Source organism: Salvelinus fontinalis, chromosome 34 (genome assembly GCF_029448725.1).
Source record: "Salvelinus fontinalis isolate EN_2023a chromosome 34, ASM2944872v1, whole genome shotgun sequence".
NCBI lineage: Eukaryota > Metazoa > Chordata > Actinopteri > Salmoniformes > Salmonidae > Salvelinus > Salvelinus fontinalis.
In genome coordinates this window covers 16,614,850-16,631,392 of record NC_074698.1, presented here as the reverse complement: position 1 = coordinate 16,631,392, position 16,543 = coordinate 16,614,850, and the positions used below count along the sequence as shown (strand labels likewise).

Genomic DNA, 16,543 nt, shown 5'->3' with positions numbered 1-16,543 from the left:
GGTCACATACGGCTCAAACACACACACGGCTCACACACACGGCTCACGCACGTGCATGCGCGTACACACACACACACACACACACAGTCTCAAAGTGCTAACAGACCAGGCAGAGGAACTGTGCAGTGAATTCTAAATGTGATATTATTTGATAATGTAATATACTGTTCCTCAATACTCATGCCTGATGGCAAGGCCTGCAATCATTAAGGAAAAAGAGAGTAATTGTAACTTGTTTGAGGTCCCAGTCCCCATCTGTGGTGGCCTGTGAGTCACTTTAAGCTTGTTCAAAGCTTACTTTGAAGTTCAGAGAGTCAACATTGGAGGAACGAGAGGCAGTGAATTGAAAAGGATGCCTTATGCCTAATTGGTTTTAAACCAATACTAGTGAAGACCTAACAGATTTCATCTACATTTTGTTGATGTCATCTCATCTCATCTCTGTTTTCTTCTGTTCTTTCCTCCTGACAGCGTGTGATTGTCATCCAGTTGGCGCAGCCGGCAAGACCTGCAACCAAACCACTGGCCAGTGTCCCTGCAAGGACGGCGTGACCGGCATTACCTGCAACCGCTGTGCCAAGGGCTACCAGCAGAGCCGCTCTCCTATCGCCCCCTGCATAAGTATGACTTGCCTCAGTACTAAGAGAAATGTCCTCAGACAGACCACACAAGTCAGCCCAACCAAAGCCCAGCTAGTAACAACACTGGCCCCATCAATAGGAGTAGTCGCTGACAAGTACTCTATCGCACCAAAACCCCATGCTTGTTATGCAGGAATTCAAGAGTTCATTTCATTTTGTTATTTCCCCCTGTTCCTTTATTTCGTTGGATGGATATTTTACAGTTAGACCAGAGCTTAAGTAAACAGGGCATAATGTCTAGGCTAACATGGCCTTGTGAGTCGTAGCACTGTTAACAGCCCATCTCCCTGTAAATCCACCCAGCCAGTCCAGGGTAATGATGACTGATATGTTTATTGGCAGTATCAGCAGCCCACAAATTCCAGCCTCTCGGCGATAAACGACACCTCATACACAAGATAGGCTAATGGGTGGCTAGCACCGCCAACACAGCTGGCATGACCAGATAAGATGACTCGGATGGCTGGGACACATAGACATTTACAATTGGCCACCATTTATATAGCCGTGTCAATTGGTGACATTTCCGATAAAATTGTATTTGGAAATTCAACAAAGCCATTGTGGAAAAGGAATCAGTGTGCTTGGCCAGGATCCACAGCGATAAAATCAATCTGTGAACCCACTAGAATATGATTTCCTTCATTTCGTTGGGAAAGTAACAAATGTAGTGTAAAAAAGATGGAGGAAATGGGGGTCTTGAAAATTGAGCAAAAAAGATTTGGTTTCTCGTATATTTTCGAGCTAATATGTTTTAGGTTTAATAGCTTAATATTACATTTGTGTTATATCAAACTTCCTGACAACTTCAACTTTAACAAGGCCAGGGGCCCTGGCTTTCTGTACCTTACAATACAGCATGCCACGAATACAAGAGAGTGAAACTCAAATGGGAAACTGGCTATTAATGTGTATTCCAAGCACAATCTCTGTGTCCTAATCAGCAATCAATAACATGACAACCTATTAAGGAATACCTGAGAGTATATCACCAATGCTCTGAGGTTCATTTAAGCCCCAAGGAAGGCGAGCAGGAAATTGAACTAAGACGTTCTAACAACTTTGCTCTTTTTTCCACATATGAAGCTGTCAAACTGAGTAGTGATGTGAAATGTCATTATATTTGTGGTGTGGTTTCTCTGTTGCAGAGATTCCAGTTGCATCGCCCACCTCCACCTATACCAGCTCTGAAGAGCCCTTAGGTGAGTTTGTGACACTGCTGAGCCATGTGGTATCCACAGGGTATGGCAATTACTAAAGCATAACATAACAAATGTATTGTATTTTAGTACGAGCACAATTCATATCATTCCACAGTTTCTATTTTTTATATTTTGGGTTCAGGGTCACCTTCATAATTGCAGTATTTTAAGGGCCACCTTCATAATTGTTGTATTTTAAGGGTCACCTTCATAATTGCAGTATTTTAAGGGCCACCTTCATAATTGTAGTATTTTAAGGGTCACCTTCATAATTGTTGTATTTTAAGGGTCACCTTCATAATTGCAGTATTTTAAGGGCCACCTTCATAATTGTAGTATTTTAAGGGTCACCTTCATAATTGTAGTATATTAAGGGTCACCTTCATAATTGTAGTATTTTAAGGGCCACCTTCATAATTGTAGTATTTTAAGGGCCACCTTCATAATTGTAGTATTTTAAGGGCCACCTTCATAATTGCAGTATTTTAAGGGCCACCTTCATAATTGCAGTATTTTAAGGGCCACCTTCATAATTGTAGTATTTTAAGGGTCACCTTCATAATTGTAGTATTTTAAGGGTCACCTTCATAATTGCAGTATTTTAAAGGTCACCTTCATAATTGTAGTATTTTAAGGGCCACCTTCATAATTGTAGTATTTTAAGGGTCACTTTCATAATTGTAGTATTTTAAGGGTCACCTTCATAATTGCAGTATTTTAAAGGTCACCTTCATAATTGTAGTATTTTAAGGGCCACTTTCTTAATTGTAGTATTTTAAGGGTCACCTTCATAATTGTAGTATTTTAAGGGTCACCTTGATAATTGTAGTATTTTAAGGGCCACCTTCATAATTGCAGTATTTTAAGGGTCACCTTCATAATTGCAGTATTTTAAAGGTCACCTTCATAATTGTAGTATTTTAAGGGCCACTTTCTTAATTGTAGTATTTTAAGGGTCACCTTCATAATTGTAGTATTTTAAGGGTCACCTTGATAATTGTAGTATTTTAAGGGCCACCTTCATAATTGCAGTATTTTAAGGGTCACCTTCATAATTGTAGTATTTTAAGGGCCACCTTCACAATTGTAGTATTTTAAGGGCCACCTTCATGATTGTAGTATTTTAAGGGTCACCTTCATAATTGCAGTATTTTAAGGGCCACCTTCATAGTTGTAGTATTTTAAGGATCACCTTCAGAATTGCAGTATTTTAAAGGTCACCTTCATAATTGTAGTATTTTAAGGACCACCTTCATAATTGTAGTATTTTAAGGGCCACCTTCATAATTGTAGTATTTTAAGGGCCACCTTCATGATTGTAGTATTTTAAGGACCACCTCCATAATTGTAGTATTTTAAGGGCCATCTTCAACATTGTAGTATTTTAAGGGTCACCTTCCATAACTGCAGTATTTAAGTGGATGTCTATGTGTCAGGAGATGTTAAATCCAGGTTTTTGGTCAGCTCTCTCTCCCCGGCCTCCCATTATGTATTCCCACTCTGCCTCCAGCCCATAATCTGATTGCATGCCTCATTTGCACCAGTTTGTTTTCCAATCATCTCTCGCTGCGCTGAGAGGGAAGAGAACCTTTGCTCACTTATTTACAGCCCTATTGTTGGAATGCACAGCTCTGAGTCTGCGTGCTATAGTGCAACACTGATTTGAAATGACATACCACTGTAACATTTAGCTCATACTTTCAGTCACTGCTCAGTCCAAGCTTGTGAGGTAGATCCCCTGGCATGCGTATGAGGAGAAAAAGAGAGACCTGGAGCAAAGTATTGGTCTCTAAAACCTGTTGCCTAAGCCAATTTGTTTTTGGTCCAACTTCTACTTAAATGGATACTAGCATGCCAGCAGATTCCCATAGACTTACAGTCATTGCTCTAATGCTAGTTAGCATTGGCTCGCGAAACTGCCTCTAACTTCCTTCTTACTGAACACAGAGACATCATTTGACTCTGGGGAAGTAGAAAAAGGGCCTCATTGCCCAAATCCCGACGTATTCCTTTAAATTGCCATGCATGTAAAACATATAGGTTCTGTCACTTTTGATCATTAACATGGGACTAACAGTGTGGCTCCACATGTTTCACTGAGCTGAATGGCCAACCTGCTACATACGTTGGCGACCAGCTGCAATGGGGTTTGGAGTCTTGTCAGGAACCCCACACAGACACCACCCTCCAAATTAAGAGTGGTGTGGTCCCCAGGGACCCTGGAGAATGGCGGTGGCCCCGCTAGAGAGGCCACACAAAGGGGACGTTTGTCCTCCCAGCGGGGGCCGGGGCCTTAATGAGAGCTGTGGGTGTGATGGCCAGTCCTGGGATTGTGCTGCTGGGCTAATGGGCAATGCCAGCTATCAAAGGGAGGTACGATGAAGGCCTCCAGGGGCCAGGGGGAGACAAATGGGCCCCCGCCCTAGCCACATTTAAATGGAAATCAGGCGTGGTCGATATGGACTCGTCAAATTATTTTACTTTGGGATTTCCCTTCCCTTTTTCATTTCTACACCAGCCCGAAAGCTGGCAGGCGTTTCACTAGAAATGTTTTCTCCACATACATGCACTTTCTCCCCATCCCCCTGCCTCCGCCCCAATCCGCCTTTTTGGGGGGAGTGCGTTTTTTTCTCGCTCCGCTGTTACCCGGGCAACCTCATTCACACAGAGTATAAAGGGAAAGAAAGGGGAGGACTGGACAGAGGGCTGGAAGAAATAATGAAGTTTGTCCATATTCAGGCAAGCTGAAAGGTCCCCTCTTTCCTAACTGCTCCCCCTTTCCCCCTGGCCGACCCCCCCCCCCCCCCCCCCCCCCCCCCCCCATAAAAGAGCATGGGGCTTATTACACTACGAGGGGGAGCAAAACCAGGAGATGTTCTAGTTCCAATTTGTGTCAGTCAGTGGAAAAGTGGGAACAAACGATTTCCATTTTCTGTTTGGCCTCTCGTCCCAGCCCCATCTCCCCCATTACAAAAGGTGCCTGGCACCCTGACAACACGACGGTCGACGGACATCGATAAAGCCTCTTGGCACGCCTGCGAGCCCAGGTCAACACAGCCTGGTGTCAAAGGGATAGCACCAGACCCGAAAGCAATTAATCATAACTATGAGCTCTTTCTGGCCACTGGTTTGTAACAGGCTCCTCTCAGAGGCCACAGAGAGATCGGCCACAGAAAGATTGGCCCCGACCAAAGTGAGAGTATTCTCTTTCTTGCCTCAAGTGGGTTGGATACTGTTTAGGCCCCTGCTAATTTTTGTTAGGCTACTAGCTAATTTCCCTCAGTGACCTCCTTTTGTGAGTGACCTTTCCAACCCTGAGTGCTGACACAATGGATGCCAGGGCTCTGACAGGCTAGAGATTCTGTGTGGAGAGGTTGGAGGGAGAGAGTGGGAGTGAGCTGACAATAGGATATGTGTAAAGGCGTCCGCATTCTTCCCATCCTAAACTGTTCCGAACAGTTTTTGCGTATATACTGGGTGTACAAAACCATAGTCTGACCAGTTGAAAGCTATGATCCTTAATTGATGTCAACTGTTAAATCCACTTCAATCAGTTTTTGTGCACTCAGTGTCTTATGACATTTTGTGATGTTTTTGTTTGTTTTGGTCTTCGGCTGTTCATGCACTCGAGGCTATTGGCTATTGCAAGTTCGGTAGCTGTCACAATCGTCGTAATAACATTCAGACCAAAGCGCAGCGTGGAATCGGTTCGACATTTTATTAGAAGTGAACCGCACAAAAAACAATAAAGAGCAAACGACACGTGACGCTATGGAGCGCTCACAGGCAACTACATATAAACAAGATCCCACAAAACACAGTGGGGAAATGGCTGCCTAAATATGATCCCCAATCAGAGACAACGATAAACAGCTGCCTCTGATTGGGAACCGTACCAAGCCAACATAGAAATAAAACAACCTAGATTACCCACCCTAGTCACACCCCGACCTAACCAAAATAGAGAATAAAAAGGCTCTCTATGGTCAGGGCGTGACAGGAGCCGAAGTCTACGCCCCTTCGTCGGTTATTAGTCAACAATAGGGATTCTTCAATGAAGTGTTTGTCGACATTCAACGATAGATGATTCATTTTCATGCACATTTTGTTCACTTGAGAAATACTAAACCGAACATCTTAGTGAGATGTAAAATTGTGTGACTCAGATCTTCTCTGCAAAAACGTCAAAATGAATGACAGATTTCTTGAGTTATCTTAGATTTATTCAAACTATTTTGAGGAAGTGTATACTGGCTAAGGCGCCTCAAGATGGACAAACAGTACTATTGCCATTTTTTCTCATTTTTCAAGCGAAGGTCTTATAATGGAGTATGTGAGCACACTCTTTCGGTTCGCCTAGTAGGCGCCAGCCGAACCGAAGCATGCAGGAGCCTTAAGCCTCCACCAGCTCCACAGGGACACCATAACAGCATAACATGAGACAGTGTACCATAAGTACACTAAAATGGCCTGGCAATAGATGTAAGCTTTCAATCCCTTACGGTGGGGGTAGAGTGTAGACCCTTGGATGTACCTAAAAGGCATTTATTAGATAACATAATTGAGGTCAGTCCATAAACCATGGGAGAGAGAGAATAATTCAAATCTAGATGTTTGTGTTATGTTGGCTGTGCTGTAACCTAATCCACCCATTATTTCACTTGCTTCCACAGACTGTGATTCTCACTGCAAGGCATCCAAGGGCAAGCTGAAGATCAACATGAAGAAGTACTGCAAGAAAGACTATGGTGAGTCCACTGTGCAGGAATTATATGCCCAGGCGTCGGCCAGCAGTCAAGGGTCAGATGTATTTATTAATCACAGGCATGCACACTCCCAAGCCCCTCTCTGTGGCTTATTCATGCTCCCAGGATTCATTGCATCAAAGGGTCTCGGAACTGAGCCCAGGGGACCCCGCTGATGGACAGGCCAGCCAGTATTAGACTGAGGAGTGCTGCTTTCTGGGAAATAAGACATGATGGAATTAAAAAATATATACATTTCTTGAAGGTTGTGTTACAAAACCAGAGAGCTTTCGACTGTGTTTGGGCAATGACGGTGTAAAGCACATTAATAGATGTATCCAGATGTGTCTTCATCTACCATTCCAGTGTTTAATTGCTACATTGTAATTACTTCGCCACCATGGCCTATTTCTTGCTTTAACTCCCTTATCTTGCCTCATTTGCACTCACTGTATATAGACTTTTTGTTTTCCTTTTTTTCCTACTGTATTATTGACTGTATGTTTGTTTATTCCATGTCTAACTCTGTGTTGTTGTATGTGTCGAACTGCCATGCTTTATCTTGGCCAGGTCGCAGTTGTAAATGAGAACTTGTTCTCAACTAGCCTACCTGGTTAAATAAAGGTGCAATAAAATAAAATAAATAAATCCAGTCTACTTACACTTTGATTAGTTAGCATGGAAAACATATACATATTATTATCTATCATCTGTAAACTAGCCACACAAAACCTATGTCTAACATATCCTAACATCCCTGCACTGACATACACTCATTACTATGTGAGATTCACTGGAGGTGGGGGGAGCTGGACAGAGAGAAGAGTGTTTGCTGGGGGCATCGTCACCGCAGGGCCTCTTCTTTTATCACCAAAGATAGAGATCAGTGGCATCAGTGTCTGGGCAGAGAAACAAAGGGAATATTCAACTCTTACCTCTACATCTTGAGCTCATATCAGTTCCTCCACTCCAGCTGAAACTGTCTTCAGAGACGAGCCAGCCCCCCTGTTGGTTTGGAGAGCTGCAAAGCTCCGCTCTGCCAGGCTTTAGCTGGAACTATTTGGATTTGTTGTCCCACCTTGACGGATGTGTGTGTGTGTGTCTTAGGGGAGTTGTACCTCATAAAGAGAGGGCTCTGAGCTTCAGAGGGCTGCAGAACAAGCTCCCACTGCGTCCTCTCACAGTCCCTCTCAATTACAGCTAACGGACAATTTCCTCTCCCCTTCCACCTCCCCCTAAGCCCTGTGGATCTGCTCACCCTGGCCCCTGTCCATGGTCTAGGGCAATCCCTGCTCTCAGCCGCCAGCCTCAGTGGGGTCCAGTTTTATTGCTCCATGGTGAAAGGCTGGTGCACCCTGGGAGCATGAGGCTCTGGCTCGGAGCTGGCCCTTAGGAATTGTCAGCAAGCCCCATATTAATAAAATTTGCCAAATCACACAACAGAAATATTCTCTGTCATCAATGACTCCACAGGAGTTCATCTGCATCTGAAATACTTGTGATCAAATGTGCCATTACATGCACTGTAGATATCACAGCGTTACTGTAAGTGAATAATATGAAAACATTCATGTTCAAGCCAAATACAGGTATTTACATAGCTTGCTTTATTAGAACGGTTTCACAAATTAAATAACTTCTGTAACTTGAAGCTAAAAGGACATTTGAGTTTGATGATTGATGCTGGACTTGTATCATTTTATTCTGAATCAGCACCAAACAACAGCACCACTAGATCTAAAAACAGAGCAAAAAGAATGAGAAGGTGGGGGGTAATGTAAGAGAGACAGTAGTAGCAGTAGGGTCAGTCCATGGATCATATCATGGGCCTCCTACATAGTGTTTCATTGTGCTGTCCCACCGTGTAGCCTCCATATCTCCATATGGAGAATGATTCCCTCGCCTCTGAGGGTTTTCCATTCCATTAATCACAGTAGTATTATGGTGCAGATCTCCTATCAGCAGATTCATGTCTGCTAACCACCGTACAAATCTCCCCAACCGCAGCAGCAGCAGCACAAACCCTGAGGCACGTCCAGCACTCTGCCAGCATTTGAGAACAGATCGTACTCCCTATAGCCAAATACCCACATAAGTTTCCTTTATGAAAGACAATGCAAGATCTCTTAGACTCCTAGCATGAGACCTAACTGTACAGTAGGCCTATATCATATAGAATATTTTGGTCACCAATTCCTCTGTAGTTATACCCATTAAATTGGTGTTCAAATTGTTAAGCCTTTGATTGATAGAATAGATTTGTTCATACAAGACCGTATCTGCTATAATCAGGGTTTGGGGATAGTTCACCCATATTACAAAATTACATATTGGTTTCCTTACCCTGTAAGCAGTCTATTGACAAGGAATGACTACAATCCATGCCTACAATCCAATCAGTGCTTCCCTGGTACTGTTTTCTACTTTCACTGTTCACATGATAATGTTTTAGCATTTGTGGCACAAATCCCATTCAAGTCAAGTCAACTAAACAAAAGCATGGATTGCTGTGATACCTTGTCCATAGACTGCTTACAGGGTAAGGAAACCACTGTCATTTATTATTTGGGCGAACTATCCCTTTAATACGTAGTTCAGTGTTCTCTCTAATGAAACAGATCCAGCTGCATTGGCCACACTGTTCCCCTTCATATCTATCACATGTCCAAAAGCCAGATCATCAATCATAGTTCATCAACCAAACAGAGCGATATATCAGAGACTTTTAACAATGTTTCAATGCATAAATGGCCAAAATGTTCCTCTTTTCTCAATCAATATTGTGCAACACAGAAACATTAATGTGAGCTCCTTGTTTCAGTTCACCAGAAAACTGAACAGCCATCAGAATCCATATTTTCATTCATTAAGTCTTGCTAGTCATCCATGAAAAGAACGGACGAATCTATAAATCACAAGACTGATTCATGAAAAGCAGAAGGTTGGTTTTTCAAGAGTTCATCAAAACAGAGTGCAGATGATTCTCCTGTGGCTGAGCTGAGGCTTTATGGAGAGACCATTCCTCAGGAGGCTTTTTCTCTGCCTCAATCTAATTCATTTCTCAGGGCTGTCCCTGGGCCTTTGTGGGGTTCACAGTGTCTCTGTTCTTTGGGGCCATGACCCCCCTGTGTGAGTGGCGCTGCGGGCCTCCCGGGGTCGCGGGAAGAGGCCCCCTGTTTAAACACAGTGGTGCACTCTGCCGGCTCGGAGCATTCCACAGGGCGCAAACAGGTGGTAAATTAGGCCGACGCTGACGGATTGCCACCCCGGAGAGAAAGAAATATGTTGTGTTTATTCATTTTTGTTTTCCATCGCGGCCGTAGCTACGGCGACGGCAGCCACAAAGGGTTATATTCTGGGCTGACACCCCTCCAGCGGGGAGGACAATGAATCAAAGAGCTTTTGCAGACGTTCAGGGCCAGCGGTGAAAGGAAGGGTCACACAACCCCGTCACCCGGCGGTCCCTGTGAGCTCACCCTGGGGGCAGCAGGGCCCAGATCAGTCACTCAGCTGATAACCAGATGGGACAGGGGCCTCAGTATTGAAATTAAACACGCTCTAATTTGATTATAGCCCCCTTGTCGGCGGTGTGTGGGTCAAGCCCCAGCACACTGCTCAGAGAGGGGACCCAGAGGGAGGCTTGGCTGCCATTGTGTTATTAAACCCCTCTCTTTCTCCCTCTTCCTCTCTCTCCCTCTTCCTCTTACTCCCTCCCTCTTCCTCTCACTCCCTCCCTCTGTGCTACCCTGCTAAGATGGTCCAAGTAGTACTGATGTACCATATTGTCTGCTAACAGAAAAACAAAAGTTTAGTTTCCTAGATCTCCATTCATGAGCTCAACTCAACACCCGCCCCATGGGCGCTTTGAACTTCATTGGGTGAGAAGCAGGACTGAAGCAATGTGCAGAGGTGTGAGAACTCAGCTACTTGGTCTTTCCAGCTAACATCCATGATTAGTACTACATACTTTGCTCCCCTCATGGGATGGAATCTCAGTCCAGTATAACAGTATTTTACTATTGTCACGATCGTCTTGCGGTGAGAGAGAGGACCAAGGCGCAGCGTGTGAAAAATACATCTCTTTTATTTGAGACGAGTGAAACACGAAACGAACACTTATAACAAAACTAAACTAAACAAAACAACCGTGAAGCTACAAACGCAAGTGCAATACAAACGCTACAAACGTTCTACATAGACAATTACCCACAAAACACAAATGCCTATGGCTGCCTTAAATATGGCTCTCAATCAGAGACAATGAACCACAGCTGCCTCTAATTGAGAACCAATCTAGGCAGCCATAGACATACAAACACCTAGACAAGACACTGACCCATTAAACGTACAAAACCCCTAGACAATCCAAAAACACATACATTCCCCATGTCACACCCTGACCTAACTAAAATAATAAAGAAAACAAAGATAACTAAGGCCAGTGCGTGACAACTATCTGCTTCGAGAACTACCAATTTCCTGAGCAGCCCATAGAGTGACAGAGGGTTCTGCATTGGTGTCAGACAGCAGAGAGCTGAGTCTGGTCCATTCACCCGGAGAGCTCGTTAGCCAGTCGGTCAGTAAGAGCGACCCAGAGAGAAGAGGGCTATCTCTGCTGGATTCTCACGCTGCTCTTGGATGGGGCTCTGGGAGCAGAACCCGGATAGCTCATGAGGTCGGAACACATCACGATTCTTCTGGAAGCCTCTCTGTGACTGGGAAGATAAATAGTGGCCCACTCCACCCCCCCACACACCCTTTATGTGTTTGGATGAAGGAGTAGGCTCCAGCCCAGAGACACATTGTTAATGAATGGCAGGACTGTGAGAGCGTGCTCTACTCAGCCCAACAGGCCTCCTTTCTTCTGAAATTGTGTACAATTTGCTCACACTAGCAGGGCCCCCCTTCCTGTTCTCTTAGAACGTTCCAGGCTGTTATGGGGGACAATCGATGCGGCTCGCAATAGAGAGCGTTGGCATTCAGAGAGAGAGACAAGGAGAGAAAAAAATACTTCCTGTGCTATTTTCAGCCACCTATATTTTTCTAACATTAGTCCACACACAAGTGTGTGTGTGTGTATGTGTGCACTCGTGTGTCTGCATGTGCATGTATGCATTTGTGTGTGTGTGTGTGTACTCGTGTGTCTGCATGTGCATGTATGCATTTGTGTGTGTGTGTGTGTGTGTGTGTGTGTGTGTGTGTGTGTGTGTGTGTGTGTGTGTGTGTATTTATTAGTGTGTTTGAAACATTTCACACCATCCACACACTGTTTCCTAAATTGGGTCAATTCAAACAATTGTGAGTGGAAACTATTCAGGTTGGTTCATTTCCCCCCTACTTTAGTCCAATCGTTAATAGCACATTCCCAGCTAAACCACTTCACCTCAAGCACAGATTAGCTCCTACCCCAGTGAGTTCAGTTGCTTCCCCCTTGTTGCGATGACTGAGGCGTTTTTGCAATCAGAGTGATGAAGTAATGGTAGATTTATGTGACAGAGACATCCATGCAGGGGAGCTGCTGTAAGGGGGCGGGGCTGTATTTCTGCCTGCTCTAAGGGGCCAAATTCTTGGGAGAAAGGTTCAATGGCTACCAGGTCCAGGTTGCTCTAGCCCAGGGTTCTTAAGATGTGCAGCGTCCTGCTTAACAGCTGAAAGGCCATTCTATCAAAAGCACAGGAATGGCTTTGCTTCAGAGCTTCTACCTCAAACAGATGTGGTATTTTTTTAGAAAAGGTTGAATGCTGCACTTTCACTGTTGGACTTTCTGAGTTGAACCCAGTATACCCGCCACTTATTTTTCTCCAGGCTTGTCAGTTGAGGAAAGGAAAGCATTTCTAAGGATACGTCCACAGCAGTCAAACATTACAGCCAGTCTCAGGGAGGTGCTCATTCAAATGTACTCAGCGGGCACCCATTGTCTTTATCCTGGGGAGCACTATGGCAACTGTTGCTGTAATACGGAGCATGCTAGCCAACAGAACAAGGAGAGGTCAGGGGTCATGGCTGAGGGGAGGGACCAGGGGAACAATTCACACACACTGGGTCAGCAATTCATGAATCATACTCAAACATTGGAGCAGTTATTGGAGCTATAGTAAAACAGGACATTTACAGCTGAGGGGTCACGCCCAGGCCAGTCTGGACCCCAGGAACAGAAACCCACAGGCTGCTATGGATTCCCTGCTTAGTTACCCTGTGTTTTATTAAGAGGATCTATGTTTTACTGTACATTCACTTTTAACTGGATCTCTTATACTCAAGAGTTGCTTGCTTTATTGTGACATTTTCTTATTCCCCCTTCACTCCTTCTTCTCATTGGTCATCCAGCTGTCCAAGTGCACGTCCTCAAAGGAGACAAGGCAGGGGAGTGGTGGAAGTTTACCGTGAACATCATCTCTGTCTACAAGCAAGGTGAACAACGCATCCGGCGCGGTGACCAGCTCCTGTGGGTGCGTGCCAAGGACGTGGCCTGCAAGTGCCCCAAGATCAAGCTTGGCAGGAAGTACCTGCTGCTGGGCACGGGTGACGACTCCCCCGGGCAGAGTGGCGTGGTGGCGGACAAGGGCAGCCTGCTCATCCCCTGGAAGGACCTGTGGGGCCGGAGACTGAGGAAGTTCCAACAGCGCGACAAGAGGGGCAAGTGTTAAGAGGCGCCAGAGAGGAGAGAAAGAGAGGGGGCTCACCTCGAGTCTGAGGAACACAGGAGGAGGAGAAAGAAAGAGGAAACACCAGAGGGAGAGAGGAAAGAGGGAGAGGTGAAGTGAACAGAGAGAGGGAGAAAGTGACTGAGTGCTGCTGCTTTGAGTGGAAGCAAAAAGAGAATATTAGTTTTAGAAAAGTTTGTGTGAAGGAGCTCTTTTTACAGTTGTTGTTCTGTTTGTCCTTCAAGGTTTGTTTCGTTGTGGAATTGCAGAGTTTGCACCTAATATTTCAGATAAGTTACTTATTTTTTGTTTTATTTGTGATACCATTATTTTTATATTTCCAGTTCATTTCTACAGAACATCAGAAAAAAAACTACTGTATCACATTTCTGTGTTTAAAGAGGCTCTTTATATATATATTGTGTAAAGTTGTTTCTAGCAAGCTGAGGTGGCACGGCATGGCTTAAGGGGAATCTCTCTCATGTTTAATGAGTGGCTCCTGCTTGCCAAGCCTTGTCAAGATAAACCGTGTAAACTGCTAAGAGTGTTAACACGTTAAATTGATCATTTAAACTAGGTTTTACTGTGGTTTCAGAACATACTTGTAAAAATGGGAGAAAAAAAACAAAAACAAGCCAGCTATTGCCAGTTACCTTTCTTCTTTAAGAGCTCCTCATGTGGTTGTTACCTCATTATTACTGCTAACTATGTAATCAAAATGAAAGTGCCATGAAGAAGTTGCTCCTCAGATACTAGCATAGGGAAAGAGTCTGTTAAATGATACATTTCCTTGCCATCCTGACAGTGTGGTTGTGACCTCAGCAAAATAAAAGTACCAGTAGGCATGATATAATTATACAACATTATTGTATTTAGACAGCACTCTGTTCTCAACTAGAAGAACTAAAATAGATTAGTTAACCGTGCACTTAATCTTTAGTCTTTTAGTATTCAACAGTATTCAGAACATATAAGATATGTTCAGTGTTTAATGGCACCTTGCAGGATACAAACTAACATACTGTATGGTTTCAGAAAAATCAAAGAACTAATGTATGTCCATTCATGATTGTTCAAATTGAGATCACACATTTGACTGATTATGTGCTGCCTTTGGTCTTTGGTCCTGGAACCTAATGTCCACTGACTCTGTGTCATTGATTGATGCATTTGGTTTGCTATCCGGTTCACGTTTGTTAAAATACGAAGTACTGCTTGAACATTCCTCTGAGCATTGACCTGTTTCTGCTGGTAAAGGACTGATCGTGGGGGGGACATTCTGATGTCTTCAACAGTGAATCACCTCATGTGGTTTGATAAGACCTATCAAAATGAACCTACGTTTTGTTAAAATAATAGATGCATGCTGACTACTTAGCTGATTCAGCTAACCAAGTGGTGGATGACAGTATGTACAGTATGTATATGCTGTATAAAGATACATGCATTATGTTGTAAAAGAAAACATGTGGAGTGATGAAATATCACAGGAGTCAAGCTGTGTGATCAACACACTGTGTCAGCATCTGATTCTCACTTCAAACCTTGCAGACATTCCATTTTCAAGACGTTACTTGGTACTCAACAAAAGGGGTGACCGGCTGTTTAAATGTTATATAGCTGTATAGTTTCTTACTATTTTTTGTTAAACATTTACTAGATTTATGTCCATGTGTTATTAACCAGAGTTTTAAATACCATAGGCTTAATAAATGGGTAGACAAATGAATGAGAAAGAGGCAGATTTCTCTTGTTTACAAGTTATGCATACCCAGGAATATATTTAAGCAGAGAGAGGCTTATCTACAACCTGTAATAAACAGTCCCAAAAATGTTTGCGAAATGCATAACACATATAAATGCAAGCAGATGCACACCTGCTCACACACATATCCACACACTTTTTAAAAACATAGTTGTATTGACATTTTTATTGCAATCAATTTCAAATGTTCTTGTGCCAGTGCATCAATCTCTGGTTCTTCACATATCAAAGCTGTCAGTGTGTAAAGTTAGACCAGTTTTCCACCCATTTGGAGAATGGTACTCAGTCATGACCAGATATCTGCTACAAAATATATCTGAATGTTGCTTGTGTTCATACTTGGGCTTGTAAATGTTGTTTAGCTCTGTCCATTGCAAAGGTTTGTGTAATGTCCTGTAATGCATACTAATATATTATGTTTATCACAAATGAATATATTTAATGACATATGAAACAATGTGGCTTTTGTTTTTGCCTGTTTTTATTTTTGGTTACTCTTTGCTTTGGATAATAGACGGCTGTAATGAAAAAGTAAAAGAAAAGTCTGTAGCGATTGAACAGCCTAGTAAATCTGAAATAAAGCTCTGTAAAAGTACTTGTGGACTTTCTACTGTTTCTCATCATCTCATCTGTGTCTCATTGGTAGTTCTGTACTTCAGTGAGTCATTTGGGATTGACATGGGCTAAATGGTGCGGCCCAATAAGACCACAGTCTGTCATTACCCTATGAGACTGCATCAGCCTTTGTCTGTTTTCCTCCTGCAATAACAGTGAATTACAGTTGGGGAAATTAAATTAAACGTCAAGAGTGGTGCAGCGGTCTAAGGCACTATAGACACCCTGGTTCGAGGCTGTATCACAAACGGCCGTGCTCGGGAGTCCCATAAGGCGGCGCACAATTGGCCCAGCGTCGTCCAGGTTTGGCCGGTGTAGGCCGTCATTGTAAACAAGAATTTGTTCTTAACTGACTTGCCTAGTTAAATAAAGGTTAAATAAATATATATAATAATCATCTAAACAGCACCAAGTTCATAGTTAAAGGTAATTTCAGGTCAGTCAGCACAGAGGGTGACTACAGAAAACAGCAATACTAAGAGTTATTCACTGAGTAAATATATTCAACATTTATTAGACATTACCGCCCAAGAGCTCCAGTCATTTACAACAACACAAAGAAGTTAACTCAGCAATTCCTTCTCATCATTGGTTTTAGATCCCTGAACTCTATAATCTTCCCAGACAATAAGTACTCAATATTAAGCTGATTATATCACTATGCTTTTAGTTTTTGCGCAGCACAGATGGAACTGTGAGGTGGAGGCATTGTAGTCATTGGATGACATCCTGAACTTCATTCTCAACAATGTGTTCATGGCCAAAAGTAGCCCCGCTTTAACCATCATACAAATTACCCATCCCCAACTCAAGTCCTTAGTTAGTTTTTTGTCTGTTATGGGAGTTTGTTGCAACACTACAGTAGGATTGATTGGTCATAGGCTAGGCCTACTCAAGGGAAACACAATCCAAAATACTCCCAAGGGTCCAA

The 16,543-nt window shown here is 43.3% G+C and overlaps 1 protein-coding gene across 2 annotated transcripts in view; it reads left to right on the top strand.

Moving 5' to 3' along the window:
• LOC129833302 (netrin-1-like) overlaps positions 1–15,592 on the top strand; it is a 50,504-nt gene extending 34,912 nt beyond the window's left edge. For both annotated transcript variants that reach the window (XM_055897803.1, XM_055897802.1), the window contains exons 4-7: positions 472–621; positions 1,790–1,843; positions 6,517–6,591; positions 12,916–15,592. In XM_055897803.1, coding sequence (XP_055753778.1) covers positions 472–621; positions 1,790–1,843; positions 6,517–6,591; positions 12,916–13,235 — 599 coding nt within the window. In that variant the 3' untranslated portion in view covers positions 13,236–15,592. The remainder of the gene's footprint in view (positions 1–471; positions 622–1,789; positions 1,844–6,516; positions 6,592–12,915) is intronic.
• The last annotated feature ends 951 nt before the right edge of the window (positions 15,593–16,543 follow it).